Here is a 15690-nt window from a genome sequence, read left to right as displayed (position 1 = left end):
AACTGTTGCAATACAATTATTCAAATAACAATTCAAAGAAAATTAGTAACTTCACATTTTGTAAATAACTTACACAGAAAAAATAATAATTGATAGTGTTCTAAAAAGTAGAAATTAAATAAAAGGTAATTAAATAATTAAGAATCCTTTTAATTTATTTATTAGAATTTTACAAAATTGATTCTTAACATTACAAGTAAAAAAAATACTTAGTATTATTATTAAGAGTTAGTAACTTGAATTAGTGGGTAAAAAATAAGATACCAAGTGTGTACAACAAAAAATTACGCGTCGTCATCATTATCAGGTGCACGTCCACCGGGTGCTTTTGGACCACCAGCCCGTTTAGCCATTATGATTTGATCAACTCTCAGTATTGTACATGCGGCTTGTGTGGCATACTGCAAGCCCCAAAACTTGGACAAGTAAGAATCAACAATACCAGCTTTGGTGACGTCTATTAATGATGATCCTTTTGGCTAAAGAAATAATGATAATTACAAATTAATTAAGAATAACAAAAAAATCATACAATAAACATACTTCAATATTAAAACCAGCATTTTTATTTCCCTTGCTATGTTGAGAATAAAGTTCAGCAAGAGTTTCATTGGACTTCACACCAGTGTTGTCAGCTAAAATTTTAACAAAACCTTCAAGAGCAACTGCAAACCTTTTCGCACCATATTGTTCTAATCCAGGCAGTGTGTCGGCATATAAGCCAACTTGGTAGGCAAGTTCCATTTCTATGGCTCCAGCACCAGGTAATAATTTTCCATCCTAAAATGAAATTTAAAACATTTATTTAATTATTTAAAATATTAGAATATACAAAACAAATTATATTTTATTTTTAACATACTCTGGAGATGCCTTTGAATGTATTTACACCATCATCAATTGCTCTTTCAATGTCATCCATGTAGTTATCAGTGGCACCACGTACAACAATTGTTGACATACGAGAGTCTTTACCATCCAAACGGAATACTACTAATGAAGTGTCTCCAAGTTCATCTACATATACACAGTCAGCATAACCAAGTTCTTCTTTGTTTGGAGGAGTCTAAAATTAAATTATTTAATGTTACATTTTTAAGCTTAAATCAAAAAAATTGTATTTTTGATAAATTATTTTTAACCGATTTTAAAATATTTATAGATTTTACAAACAACAAGAAAAATCAGGTATAAGAGTAGATCGAAAATCCTGGATAATTTTACAGCTGGGAGGATTTTTAATAATTTAAAATCAGATCGAAAACTCTTATATTTCTTTAAAAATCATATCCCTGCTAGAAATAAAGGTATAGTATTTAGGCATAGTTACTTACAAGTCTGGGTAAAGCAGTAGCTGAAACGGATTTGCACAATCGTCTCAAGTCGAATTTGCTCATTAATCGAACACCCATAATTTTGTATTTGTTTAAATAATGTAAGGCCATGTCTCCAAATTTACCACCAGCAACAATCACAGTAACACCTGCATCAGCAATTGCTTTAATTTGTTCTTCGAGCACCATTTCTTCACCACGGCTGAAATTTTGTAATTCTTCTGCTGACTTGATTAAAACTGTTCCCTAAAATTAATAAATGAAATATTAAATTATATAAAATTTATACTTCTTTATGATACAGTTATAATTTTATAAAGTGTAACCTACTTTTGTCTCAGTTGTGGTTATGTCAATGGGACATGTATACACAGCAATCTTAGCATCAGTCTGTTTAGTAATATCACCTTCATTTGTACGTTTGAATACCATACCATTAACAACAGTAGAATTAAATAAATTTGATCCCTAAACAAAAAATTAACAAATACAAGATATAAGAAATACCAATTAAAATATAATATAAATTATAATTACCAAAATTTTGCACACTCTAACATTGTCAACATTGAACGTAGTCTTCTCTGGCAGAATAGAAGCTGAAAATATTGTTTGTTAAGACTATAATACAATTTTGAAATTAAACATGAGATTAAATATAATGCTTACTGCAAGCTTTTAACACAAGATCTGTGATAAACTGTTCCTGGCCATATTGCTTGCTCATAATTGATGATTTTACAGCTTGTGTTATTACTAATTGTTCAGCATTATTCTTGATGTCTTTAATTTCATGGCAAGTTAAGGTAGGCAGTAACTCAAGGGTCTTTTCAAGAGCTAATTGGAAACCTTCACATACTTCAACTGGAGTTAACCCCTTTATTCATCACAAATTAAATAGTTATAAAAAGTTGAGTAATAAAAGTCGAGAACATGGGTACTGACCATTTTCAATAAGTGTTCGGCTTGTTCTAACAATGCTCCAGCAAAAATGATAACAAAGTTGGTTCCATCACCTACTTCTTGCTCTTGCATCTCTGACGCGAATACAATAATTTTAGCGGCTGGGTGTTCAATCTACAGAAATATATCATGAAAAATAAAATTGATATATTTGATGTAAACACTTACATCAAGTTCCTTAACGATTGTGGCAGCATCATTCGTGATGAAAATTTTGTCAATGTGATTTATGACTATTTTGTTCATGCCATTTGGGCCATATGCGGTTTTAACGGTGTCAGCGAATTGTTTACAGGCAGTGATGTTTCGGTATACTGCTTCTTCAAGACCAGAAAGATGCTAAAACACATTAACGCAATCCAAATGAGGCAATAAGTACATTTTTTAGTAGTAGTATTTTTTTATTAGTCATGTTCGCAGGACACTCACCATGGCACCATCCTTTAACATTTGAGCAAAACCCGGAGCTTTAGGAACGTGTAAAGCCATTTTAATCGGTTTTTATCCTACTATAACGCTAACAAAATATATTTAGTGAAGAATAAATATTTAAAAAATATCACTCTATAATTTATACTTAATGTCTGTATATAACTTTTAGTTTGTTAATTTAAATAGTTTTTTGCTCACAGATTCAGAATATATCGTGTTTTTGAGGTTAATGTTTTTATTCATGATTTCAATAAATTATCTCCATTACCGGATACATGGTTGAGGGGGTGTGTCCCGGTATACTGCAACCTCGCTTCTCGACAACAGAAGAAAAGATGCAATACAAATATATTTTAATATTTATTAATATTTCAGAAGTATATTGGACAATGTGAATTGTGAAATGCGATAAAATTTGTTGCACATACATTGCACATAATAAAGCAAAAAAAACCAAATTATTTCTACATTTTAACGAAAAATGTTTAGTTTTTACCATTTTTTTTTTACGAAATTTGAAGTATTGAGTCTTATGACCAAATTTTGTATAATATGGATTTACGTCCGGACCGTTTCAGACGATTTTGAGTCTAATAAGCGACTGAACCTTATATCCCCGAGTCTTATAAGGTCCACTGTATTAATAATTATATATAATGTGTTTTAATGGTTTAGGTATAGAAGGTATAAGGTAATAAGTAATAAATAAATTATAAATACATAAATTATAAACAATATAATAAAAAAGATGTATACATTTGTAGTAATAATTTAGATAATAGCTTAGATTTCTCACCAACTGCATTTATGATAATATTATTATCTATTTCCATATTTTATTATAAAAATAACCAGCCTATATCAATATACCTATTGCTTTGATTTTATTTGATGTCTATATTTATGTACCAAATATTTTGTAATTTTATATCCAAAGCTTTCTCATACGATTGTACGAGGCTATTACTATATGTACCTACTATTATTGCATTAATAATATTTGTAATACAATAATTTAATAGAAACTAATTTTGACGCATTTAGCATTTACTAATATTTTGTAAATTTAATTCAATTAAATTTTAAAAAAATCTAACAAAATGGCCAGGCCACCAGGCCATCTGGAAAATTCCCATTTCCAGACCCCCCACTCCACCCCTAACTGTGTATGGAAAGTGGCAAAACACGGATGTCGTGTTTTGTGTACACCGCAGTTAGATATAACCTTGGTTTATTCATTTACTCAATATGAAGTATGGACATCGGCGCAAATAGGTGGGGGTTTGGGGGACTTAGTCCCCCAAATTTCGGACAAGTCCCCCCAGTTAAAAATCTAGTAACTAGTACTTATATTATAGCCTATGTGGAGGGAAGCTTGAGTCCCCCCAAACAATTTAACCAATTTGCGCCTATGGTTTGGAAGTGCTGCATAAAAAGGAAAAGATAGCTGTGTCTAGATCAGTGATTCTCAACCGGTGTACCGCGAGATCGACTACCTAGGTGTGCTGCGAGAAATGACATACGCATGTATAAAATATCAATATTTATCTGCCGAATTATTATTTTAAGTACCCAAGTATGTGGATGACTTAGTGGATCAATATTTATAATTATTTTAACAATTTATATTTATTTAAATATTTTTTTTTTAAATATATACTCGATATAAAAATAAAAATAAATATTATACGTCGTTAGTCTAGATGATATTTTCGTTTGTTAAACATTTTTATTCTTGTGAACATCACTTAGTTATTTGTACTTATATGAGATTTAAGTATTGTACCTACTTTATATTTCACTTAACTCAAACTTATTAACTATAATATATATGTCCCCAACATAAGCTAATCTTAAGAAGCTAATAGCTTAAAGGGGAGTTACAAACATGTTATTAGTATTAATATTTATTATATAATATATCATTGTAAATATCGAACTATATTTGCTATGTTAAATAAATAATATATTATTATTTTTATATGAGTAGTTATTATGCTAATATTGGCTTATTGTTTTGGCCGGTCTTGGGTGTTCGTAAAAACATATTGATGGTCTCTTCGTAAAAGGACATAATAAGAAAAAAAAAATATCGACAACCCTAGGATCCATCTCTCGTAGATTTATAAAATATAATATTCTGCAGATGAACGAGAGATTAAGGCTGAAGAAATTCTGGTCCAGGAGGATAAAATAGAGGAGGGACAGTGCGAACTTTCCAGAAAGAGTGATCCGGAAACACCGGCAGGCGGCAGCAATGCCTTACAAACCTCATCCAAACGCCCCCCACGTAGAAAGGTGTGAGACGCGCGACCAGCCTATTGCTGTGATGAGGTTGCTCCCTAGGGTTAGGAAAATTAACTTAATTAATCTTCCTTCACATGGGCAGCGGTAGAGGTCAGTACGCGTTCCAAATGGTTTTCAACTGATAATAATTCAAATATTTCAAATCAAATTAAACAACATACATAAAAATAAAAATTAGTCGAAGTTTGTTGTATAGTCGGTTTCAACCACGGTTTTAGACAGTACTACCTATAAAACCGTGGTTTCAACTGCATCTTGTAATTGAGTTGTAAATTGCAATGGATGTGTTGAATTTTAATTAAAAACGATATAAATCATTGCATATTATAGGTACAAAAACGAATCAGATACTATTTTTAAACTTATATTTCATAATTTATTTAAATTACTATTAGTCATGCTAAAAGTTGGATGATGAACTATAATTGTAGACTAAAATCTCACATATATTATGTAATATTATAATCATATCATATTATTATTTAATATTTATAATTGTCATTTAATTTATAAATTAATACCTGCAAGTACCGGTGTCACTTATAGCCATAAATATTTTATATGATTACCTAATGAAAAACAATGTTAATTATACTTACCTTTTGTTTTTTTTTTATTATTAGCTTTTAGTTTAACTATTACAGCTCAACAATTATTTGAACGACATACAGGGCCGGCGTTACACAATTTTGTTGGGGGGGATCAAGTATTGCCGACTCAAATTTAATTTATGCCGACTCAAAGTTTCTAAAAAAAAATACGTGAAGTATAAAAATTCCTGGTTTTTCTGTGTTAAGATGAAGTAAAATAGTTAAAACAAAATATGGAACTAAAACATTTTAAACCATTTTATGCATAGTTAAAATATTTGTTACTTGTATTTCATACAGATGTAAAGAATAAGAAGATACAATAGGCTGTCGGAACTATTTTAAGATTTAAAAAATAAGTCGTGTACGAATATAAATCAACCAGTGCTTGTCAATAACTCAAACAATTAAGTAAAAAATAAAAATTTTTTTTAATTTAGCAGACAGCGCAGTACATCATATTATTTAACAAAATAGATTATATACGGGTACTTGAGATAGGGATTGCCGAATGCCGATTAGCGATGGCAATGATATGCCGACGGCCTTAACATTGTACAATGTACAAAAACAAATACATATATTATAGTATTATAATACGGGTCCTTACTCCTTATAGCCGACAATATCAGTCGGCAGTATTTAGATTTCTAAATCGGTAAATTTTCAACTGCCAACTGCCGGGACCCGTTTCTATATTAAATATATATATTTTTTTTTTTCAAAAAGTATAATTATTAATTTCCAACGGACAACGGCTCCCTGAAATTACCGACTTAGAGCTTTTTCACACGAGACACTTTGTGGCCGACCACAAGAATCGTGCTACTGTTTACAAAAGTGTCTCATTGATTCACACGAGACACTTGCCGTACACTAGTGTCTGTTAATTATGTATTGTACGTGCATATTAATCGTACTCCCGACTAGTCGTAATCATGAAGGTGGAGGAGGCAATACTGTTGTATTCTCTTATTAAAAAAAAAAATAAACCAGCTAAAAGGACTGAAAGGATTTATTGGGTACATCCTATTGTTCAATCCAGAAATGAAAAAGGACATTTTACATGCTTGTTTACTGATTTACTTAAAAGTGAACAAAAATTTTTCAAATTATTTTCGCATGTCCTCCAAGTCCTTTTTTGAATTGCATGATTTAATTAAAAGGAGTGTTAAAAAGGAAACAACAAATATGAGAAGGCCAATTTCTACGAAAGAAAGATTAGCTGTCACATTGAGGTAAGGACATTTTCAACTATTTTATTTTTATCAAATACTTTATTAATTTTAGTTTTTATCTAATTAATACATGAGCTCATGAAAATAAATAAAACTAATTATAATTTTAAACAACATGAGATTATAAAATAAAAAATAGTATTTTAACCGTTCTTATAAAAAAATGTGTGTATACTTTTACATCACTTACTAAGTAATAATATTTAAAATAAAANGTATATTTGCGAAATTTCATGTAACGATCAAGTCAACCATCTATATTAAAGTTATTAATTCTTAATCAGTTCTTTATGTTATTTATCTTCTACATAAATATTGTAAACTAAATGTGTTCTAATCCCGCCACAAGTTTTTGCTTTAAAAAAATGCAGATGTGATCTATCTGCGGCCGGACGTTTTTTACACAAGCTCATAGATTATCTTTGACAGATACAATTAACACTTTAAACTCTCTTATTCTTTATGAGTTTATGACCTTATTTTTCAACAAAAGAATCACGAAGTCTTTTTTGGGAGCTGGTTATCATGGCTACCTTTATAGATATAGTTTCCTTATCGTCGTTAGTTTCTTTAAGTAATTTTCTGTTTTACTGGACACCTTTTTTTCAATCTCTTGTTTCAATGTATGTAGTTAATCATGATGAAAACTATGCTGAAGTCAGAATTTGGCAGTCGTACTCAGTTTTAAAGTTATATCTAATTAAAATGTAGAGTATTTTCATATACACCCGGCGTGATCAATTGCTCTCGCTCGGACAATTATAAAATCGAAAACATTTCTCGACTTGTTGACTGTTGTGTAAAATGTTATAAACTAAAACCAACTGGGGTGGGGTCTAGGTCTTCAAATAGCTATAACTTCGAAACTAATTAAAACTATATATTTTTTAATTTTTTTTCGTTTCAATATAAAAATTACAACAATTTACAATTTAACTTCATCGAGAGCACCGCGTCACTGTCAGTACTGTTTACAACGTGTCCACTTTGCCAGTGGCAAATTGCCACATTTCTTTTTATAATTGATGAATCAATAACAGGTGCTTACTAATTGCCTCCCGTCTTTATCGTAAGTAAAAAGGTTAAGATATGAAAACCGACGTGATAAAAAGCAATTTCCGCGGGAATAAAATATAGTTATATATATGTTAGGTACAGTTGAACAGTTCAAAGTTCAATTAAACACATGCACCTAGAAAAAAAACTTAAAATTTGACCCCCTTTACATGTAAACACTACGTAGAGTCGTAGAATATTTTTAAATGCCGCACATGAAAAATATCGTGTATGAGTGTATGAACATTTGTTGAAAGTCTCATTATAAATAAAAACTAATTAGTGTACCATTAATTAATTATAAATAAAATTGAATTTATTAGGCAATAAATTGAAAGTATTATAAAATCTTTTTGAAATAATTTATCTTGGGATAAATGAGTAATTCCACAATAGGTACAATTAGGCAAATAAGCATGACCATACATCGGAGTCAGTATTCGCCACTGATCATTGATCAATATTATAAATATTATAAATATTGATCAGTAGATGTATTCAATATAGAGAACGGTATGTTATAGGTATAGAATCTTAAATCGTGGTCGGCTGCGACAGTGAAACGGACAGTCGCCAGACAGCAGAGCAGATACTCCTGATACTCTGACCACAGAAATACAGAATATATATTTTTATAAATATTCTGTATTTCCGTGCTTACTGCTTAGACGCTACTCCCTCTGCCGAGTCTAAGCTCTAGACCTGTGCTTACTGCTTTGGAACGAAGCCACGCCCCTGCGCACAAGTTGGCCTCCGATTACCGTTCTTAGATTGAACCTAGTGTAACGGGTTTTCCCCAGACGTATCTTGTAAATAAAATATAATAATGTATAATATTTTTCAATTATAGTGTATTAAACCTAAATATTTTAGTAATTTAAACACAGACCTGAAGTCCTCTACTAGTAGATCTTAACTACTATTATAGACAGGAACCGTAACAACATCTCGCAGTGATGTAGGCTGTCTTGACGAAAACTTAAAATAACCCATATATCTTATCCTACTACCCCGCACGACCATGCGTGCGAGTAATCAAGTAATCAAAAACCACGTTCTGTGCCTCGGTGTTGTTCTTGTTACGCTTTCCATAATTCCATACACGCAACACGCGTGGCTTTTTCAAGAAGTGGGTCGCCTATGAAATTAAATGAAAATATTCGACTGAAAAAAACGCCAACCAACAGTAGTAAAGTTGCATAGTGCATACAACACCGCACAAAAAAAGAAACGATTTCATACGATTCCGTAGCGCTCGATTTACGTTGGCAAACCCGTATTCCGCGATGTCCGTTAATCGACATTTGCCCACATTATTGTCTGTAGCCCAGTGTGTCGCCTCGCGGTGAGGTTTTACGCGGTGTTGCGGTTGCCGTCCGTCGGGAATCGAAATCTAGACTGGACAAGTAACGCGTCCGACATGGAATACGACAACTTTTTGCACTACTCCAGTCGGCTGTTGATGGCCGATGTGCTGGGCGACGTTTACGTGGACTTTTCCAAGCTGGATTCGCCTAACAGCCGGTTCATGTTCACACGTGCCTTGCTTCGCAAACACAAGTTGCAGAGGCAGACGTTGTACGTCGACATGGAGTACGATAAGCCTAGTGTCTCGGCGAACCTACGACAAAACGGCAACAAGTTCTTCAAAGCCAAGCAGTACGCGAAGGCCGCCGAATTGTACACCGAATGTCTGATGGGTAGCGATTCGTACACGGAGTGCCACGCGCTCGCGCTGGCCAACCGGTCGGCCGCGTACTTCCACCTGGGCAAGTACGAGCTTAGCCTAAAGGACGCGCACTGGGCCATGGGGTCCAATTACCCGTCCAAGCTCATGTACAAACTGCACGAGCGGGCCGGACACGCAGAACGCATGATTGGCTTGATCGAACGGGCGATAAAAAGCTACGCCATGTGCCTGACGCTACTGGATGAGGTGGATATGTCTGAGGAGAACAAGCGCAAGTTCCGGGCGGCAATCGAAAAGGCCTCGACCGAGTGCCATGAAGTGTTGGCTGAACATAAAAAGAAGCCGAAAAAACCTCGACCCGACGATGAGCAGCTGATTGGCGGTAGAAACGAACGTATTCCAGCACTATCGGCCTTTGTGGAACTGAGAATGTCCAAAGACATGGGAAGAGGTGTTTATGCCACCCGCGACATTAACCCTGGTAAGTGACATCTTTGGCGCCCAAGCTACTTTTGGCGGTAAACCGTAAAAAAGTTGAGAAATAAATAACATAACTACCTGAATATTATTTATTATAAATTACATAGGTAATACAGTGAACTCATTATCTCGAAACTCAAGGGACACAGCTGAAGGTTCGAGATATCGAGTTTTATTGTTATGTTTATTATTCCAATTGAGTTTGACATCACGAACAATTTGAGATATCAATGTTCAGCTTAATAATCTGCCGTATTATAATATATTATTAAGTTATTTGTGTTTTAATTATTGTGATTAATTAACAATACTTATAGGTAACGAATAAGTATATAATTTTGTATTACTCTTATAACATAGGTAGATAGTTGTAAAAAATGTTCAGGACATTAAAAAATAAATTATCACAAGACCAATAATATTTGCTTCAGTGATGAGGCATGTGATATAAATAATGCAAACCATTGCTCTAAGATTTCATTCATCAGAACCAGGCCACTCCATACCATACAAAATGTGGATTTTTATATAATGTCCTGTTGCTTTGTCACCAATAATACTTAGCTCAGATAAACTTCTAGGTTTTTCGGATGTATTTGATTTTTAATTCAGCAATGTTAATTTTTGGCCTTGGACTTCTCTTATTAATATCATTTTTTGAACTCTACAAATGTTACAATAAAATCTTTTTAAATATGTGTTCCTAAGTAATTGTTGTAGTCTAGGAGAATAATTGTATTTATTAAATAAAAAAAAACAAACAAAGTTTTTAATAAACAATAGTTTTGTGCAATGACATTATGTTATCTACCTGTTCATTTTTAGGTGATGTTGTGGCCATAGACGAACCTTACATTTGTGGACCTATTTCAGATCATGTAGAAGTTTGTCATTATAATGGTTGCTTGAAGTTGGGCTTGGCTCTTTATCCCTGTCCAAAATGTTTATTGGTATGTTTTTATAATATTAGAATACATTGCAGTGGCGTACCCAGGATTTTTTTCGAAGGGGGGGGGCTGATCAATTTTTTGAGTCTAGGAAAAAAAGAACAATTTTTAGAAATTTTAAAAAGTGTCCCACTAATCATTATTTTTTTTAAAAAAAATTTTAATATAATGCATAGACACTTGTGCTATATTTTTGGTATTATTTATTATTATTATTTATTATAAAAAAAATATGAAACATAAATACACTAAAGCTTAGTTTAATAATATAGAGTAAGATGCATTTTTATTACTGGAAATGCCCTAAGTAATCCTAGTGCCCTTATAGTTGACTATAGGTGACCTTTTCATACTTTATCATAAAATATAACTAGTGGTAAAATATAAAACAACATTTTATTATTGGAAATTTCCCTTGTATACTTTTCATACTTTAGAGCTATAATTTGAGTGAACATATTTTAGTCTATTGACAGTCATTGAAGTGTTCAAGTGTTTTCATTAAATTTTTATACTTCAATTTTTAAATACATTTGAAATGGAAATTTTTAAATCTAATATAGGAGGTGAAAAGTAGCTTTTGAAGGATATACTTATATCACAAAGCACAAAGGTAAAAACTATTTTACATGGAAATGTTTGACCAAAAATACGACAAATTGTGCTGGAATACTAAGGACTAGTATTTTGAAAACTGATCCTACCGTGACATCAGAACACAATCATCCTGCAAACCAATCCGAAGTAAAGGTTGTGAAAGCAGTATCAAAAATGAAATGAATGGCTAAGACATCCTGTACAAATCCAGTCGAGATTTATGCTCGAGGTGTTTCCGAGTTAGATGAACGTTCTAAATCAAAAATTTATGTTTCATATTTTTTTTATAATAATCATAATAAATACCAAAATTATAGCATAAGTGTCTATGCATTATATTTAATTTTTTTTTTTTTTAAATATTGATTCGTAGGACACTGTTTAAAATTTTTAAAAATTGTTCTTTTTTTTCTTTGTTCTTTTTTACCGATTACCCAATTTTTTACACAGGTTTAGTTTTTGATTGAATACCATAGACCATTAAAATAATTTTTAAATTTTATTAACATTTCGGGGGGGGGGGGTTCATTGTATAAATTTGATACACCTACATACCTAGGTATTATTTCGATTAAGTCATTTAATAATTTGTAGAACCAAATAAGTTAAACCTGAAACGGATGAAACAATCTTAACCATTTTGACTATACACCCACATAATATTTCTTTACAAATTAACTAATGATTTTTTTGATTTATCTGCCAACATAAACATCTTAAATTACAAATTACAGTTCTACTACATACCTATTGTTATATATCTAAAACTTAATATTAAAAAAAATATGCTAATATTATGTTAAATATATAAACTTTGTTCAGGTTTATTATTGCAATAAAGACTGTATGAATAAAGCTAAAGAAGATGGGCACTATTTGGAATGTCCAATTATGTATTTCATCAAATCAACACCAGGAGTAACAAGAATGAATGAGCTTGCTATGAAGTGGTTTTTAAAAGACTATTTGAAAATGGGTTTAAAAAAATATTGTTCGATAGTTGATAATTTTTCTAAATCTAAAATTGATCCTCAAACAAGAGGTTTTGATGAAACAGGTCAATATAAGTCTGATAATTTTTTGACAGCTTATTCTTTGGATAGTAGTGAAAGCAAACTGTCAATAGATATCTTGTTTTTCTTAAATTGTATTGCTGTTGATATGTTGCATTATTTGGTATTAAGTGGCTTTAAAATCCCAGAACGTTATATAGGTACTGTAGGTGCTTCCTTGGTGCGTATTCTCATTGTTTTAGATTTAAATTGTAGAAAGTTAAACATCAATGCCCCTACTTTATCTTTTCAAGGAAAAAGCCAACTTACTCTTACAATAGCATTAACTTTGTATCCAACCATTTCCTTGTTCAATCATTCTTGTGATCCAAATATAAAACGGAGTGGAGAGTTATCTAGTAGAATAAGAGTTATGAAAGCAATTCAACCAATACCCAAAGGAACTCAGGTGATTATTTAGATATTTTTATTACTATTATTTTATGTATTTCACCACTAGGAATGCAGTGGTCACACACCACTTCCCTCGGTTACAACTATAATAAATAAATACTACAGATAATAATGTAATAGATATTTATAGTAAAAAATTTAAATTGTAACCTAAAAATACCATAAAACTATCATGTACTATTAGTAATGAACAGGGGATGCATTGTGTTTGACGCCATCCTCTATAGTAATGCATACTGTGTTTTTGCACCATACCTTTTGTAAAAGAGTCTTACATAGTTGCGAGGGTAAATTATCTAAATGTACTCGCTTGACGGTTCTAATTTTAAATTTGCCCAATTCTACATTTGTAAATAGTAGCATCAGTCTTCATTGGTTTGATGATAATTAAAGCAATGAATGACAATATCACGTCATTATTTTTATTTTTGCAAGTCATATAAAACTATGCTTATAAAGTATTATATTGATTATAAAAACGATACAATAGTGAAATATTGCCATTATATAGTACTATTTTTTTACAAACTTCTAGTAGTCTTTAGACACATCTCACCTGATATGTTTAAAATACAACAGAAATATCAGTATGTTAAAACATTCTCTTTTGTGACTCATTACATGATGTTTGATTATAATATCTATTATATTTATATTTAGTTTGAAAATTATATTGTTAAATTAACACCTAATGTATTTGTTGAATTTGTTACTTCCTAGTTGTGCGGCACTTATGGAATAATCTTTAGAGGACATGATAAGGAATCAAGGCAAGATCTTTGCAACAAATGTTTTTATTTTAAATGCTGTTGCCAGCCTTGCATAAAGAATTGGCCAACATGTCATTATATACCTAATCGTCTTTCTACACTGTATGTTATATACTTAAATTATATAATTTTCTTTTATGTATAAATATAATTGAATGTTTTTAGAAATATTCTGAACTCAAGTATGGCAGATATTGTGTCATCGGAGTGCAAAAAATTTGTAGAATTTACGAAGTCAGTGGAAACAGAAGATAATTTAAATCAGCATTTAAATTATTTATATTCATTTATTAAGCTATTGTTTAATAATGTAAAACGACCTTTTGAATTATATGAGGATTGTCTTGAGTTGATAGGTACTGCTCACACCATAAGTTCCATTGAAATGTACATGGGTGAAGGAACCATAAACATTGATTGATTTCTTATTTTAATAATAGGTTTATTGATAGCTTTATAATTTTTAGTTGTATCAAAAGTAGCAATTTGTGTTTAACTATTCTTATAAGTTATTTTTTATGATTTAAACAACAAGCTATAAACAAGTTAATATTGATTTTTTTTCTTTAAATCAGATTCGTTATTACATTAAATTGATAAGATATTTTTTTTTTTTTATTGTTTGGATTATTAACATTTTGTTAAGAACATGATTTTTTTTTAGTGTCGAGATTATTAACATTATATTATTATACTTAAATATGTGTCTAAATTTCTCAAAACTTCTATGGGGAAACTCGTGGTTAATATGTATGTCATTGTGAATTGGATTCTTACCGTTCAATTCAGAGCAGAACCAATATTGTCTAGACTTAGAGTATTAGAGTAAATTGACTTATTAGCAAACATTATTTTTACTCGTCATTGTATCGTTTTGGATTCTAATCATATCTTTATATTTTATAATTTGTACTAAATGTTTATAAATAATAACAGGAAATTTTACATCAACTAAATATTTGAAAACCACGATACAATAACAATAGCTAGTAATGAGAAGTAGATATTCAAAATAAATGTGTATTAATAAGTTTTTTTTTTTTTTGTCAAATCTTCAATTTGTATTATAAACATATCTAATCACCAAATATGCTCTTAAAACAAAAAAATCACTAAATATGTATTATAAACGTAAAATAATTTTTTTGTAGTATCTTGAAATTAATTTCAACCTTAGCAATAAATCTAATTGCCCTAAAATGCAAATGCAGTAACTTCCAAGCCTTAATGGGTAACGCTTTAAGTTTTCATCTCTGCAGTTGTTAAATAAGCAGAATAATCTACATGATCATAATCCAAAGTTCCTGCTTGATGCTTAATTTTGTTATTATCAATGTTTATACACATATAATTTAGAATTGAGGAAATATTAGATAATATGTATTCTGACACTGAATATTGAATAGTAAGAAAATATAATTTATCAATACAATCAATCTAGAACAGGTTGTAAGCTGGTTTAGCCACACAAAATAGATTAAATCTATTAATCCATTCTGTGGTTCAGCTACACATAATCCATGCATGTGGCAATAATTTTTTCTGTATCTAAGTAGACTATCTTCATTCGTATTATACAGACACGACATTCATTGACCACCTTGTTAGTATAATTAATTATGTAATTATGTTGATATGAATAAAATTAATTATTATTGATCATTCAAATAATATGTTATTTTAAATATATGCATATTAGTACTTAAGTATATTACCATATTTAGTATTTTCAATGATATTTTTGAGACAAAAATTAAGCTTGATAAATACATAATAATGCACTTGTATTAACAATTTAGAGAGATGGACTTGACAACTTC

At 30.8% G+C, this 15690-nt stretch overlaps 2 protein-coding genes across 2 annotated transcripts; one reads left to right on the top strand and one right to left on the bottom strand.

Moving 5' to 3' along the window:
- Nucleotides 1-215: 215 nt before the first annotated feature.
- LOC111029193 (T-complex protein 1 subunit theta) lies at nt 216-2933 on the bottom strand. Its single transcript, XM_022308106.1, has 10 exons — nt 2727-2933; nt 2466-2636; nt 2280-2411; nt 2004-2211; nt 1872-1933; nt 1665-1802; nt 1335-1580; nt 863-1066; nt 544-780; nt 216-479 (listed from the first exon to the last, which is right to left on the bottom strand). The coding sequence occupies exons 1-10, from the start codon at nt 2784-2786 to the stop codon at nt 285-287; spliced, it is 1653 nt and encodes a 550-aa protein (XP_022163798.1). The 5' UTR covers nt 2787-2933; the 3' UTR covers nt 216-284.
- Nucleotides 2934-9056: 6123 nt separating this feature from the next.
- LOC111029141 (SET and MYND domain-containing protein 4-like) lies at nt 9057-15362 on the top strand. Its single transcript, XM_022308013.1, has 5 exons — nt 9057-10091; nt 10916-11040; nt 12457-13095; nt 13821-13972; nt 14036-15362. The coding sequence occupies exons 1-5, from the start codon at nt 9341-9343 to the stop codon at nt 14289-14291; spliced, it is 1923 nt and encodes a 640-aa protein (XP_022163705.1). The 5' UTR covers nt 9057-9340; the 3' UTR covers nt 14292-15362.
- Nucleotides 15363-15690: the final 328 nt, after the last annotated feature.

The sequence above is a fragment of the Myzus persicae genome, unplaced genomic scaffold (assembly GCF_001856785.1).
Source record: "Myzus persicae strain clone G006 unplaced genomic scaffold, MPER_G0061.0, whole genome shotgun sequence".
In the NCBI taxonomy this organism is placed as follows: Eukaryota; Metazoa; Arthropoda; class Insecta; order Hemiptera; family Aphididae; genus Myzus; species Myzus persicae.
This window is presented reverse-complemented; position numbering and strand designations above follow the sequence as displayed.

Coding starts and splice junctions, on each gene's coding strand:
- LOC111029193 (XM_022308106.1), bottom strand. CDS start 2,786: ATGGCTTTACACGTTCCTAAAGCTCCGGGTTTTGCTCAAATGTTAAAG. Junction 2,637..2,726: donor TGTTAAAGGATGGTGCCATG/GTGAGTGTCCTG, acceptor AATGTGTTTTAG/CATCTTTCTGGTCTTGAAGA. Junction 1,067..1,334: donor CTACTGCTTTACCCAGACTT/GTAAGTAACTAT, acceptor ATTTAATTTTAG/ACTCCTCCAAACAAAGAAGA.
- LOC111029141 (XM_022308013.1), top strand. CDS start 9,341: ATGGAATACGACAACTTTTTGCACTACTCCAGTCGGCTGTTGATGGCC. Junction 11,041..12,456: donor CCTGTCCAAAATGTTTATTG/GTATGTTTTTAT, acceptor AACTTTGTTCAG/GTTTATTATTGCAATAAAGA. Junction 13,096..13,820: donor CAATACCCAAAGGAACTCAG/GTGATTATTTAG, acceptor GTTACTTCCTAG/TTGTGCGGCACTTATGGAAT.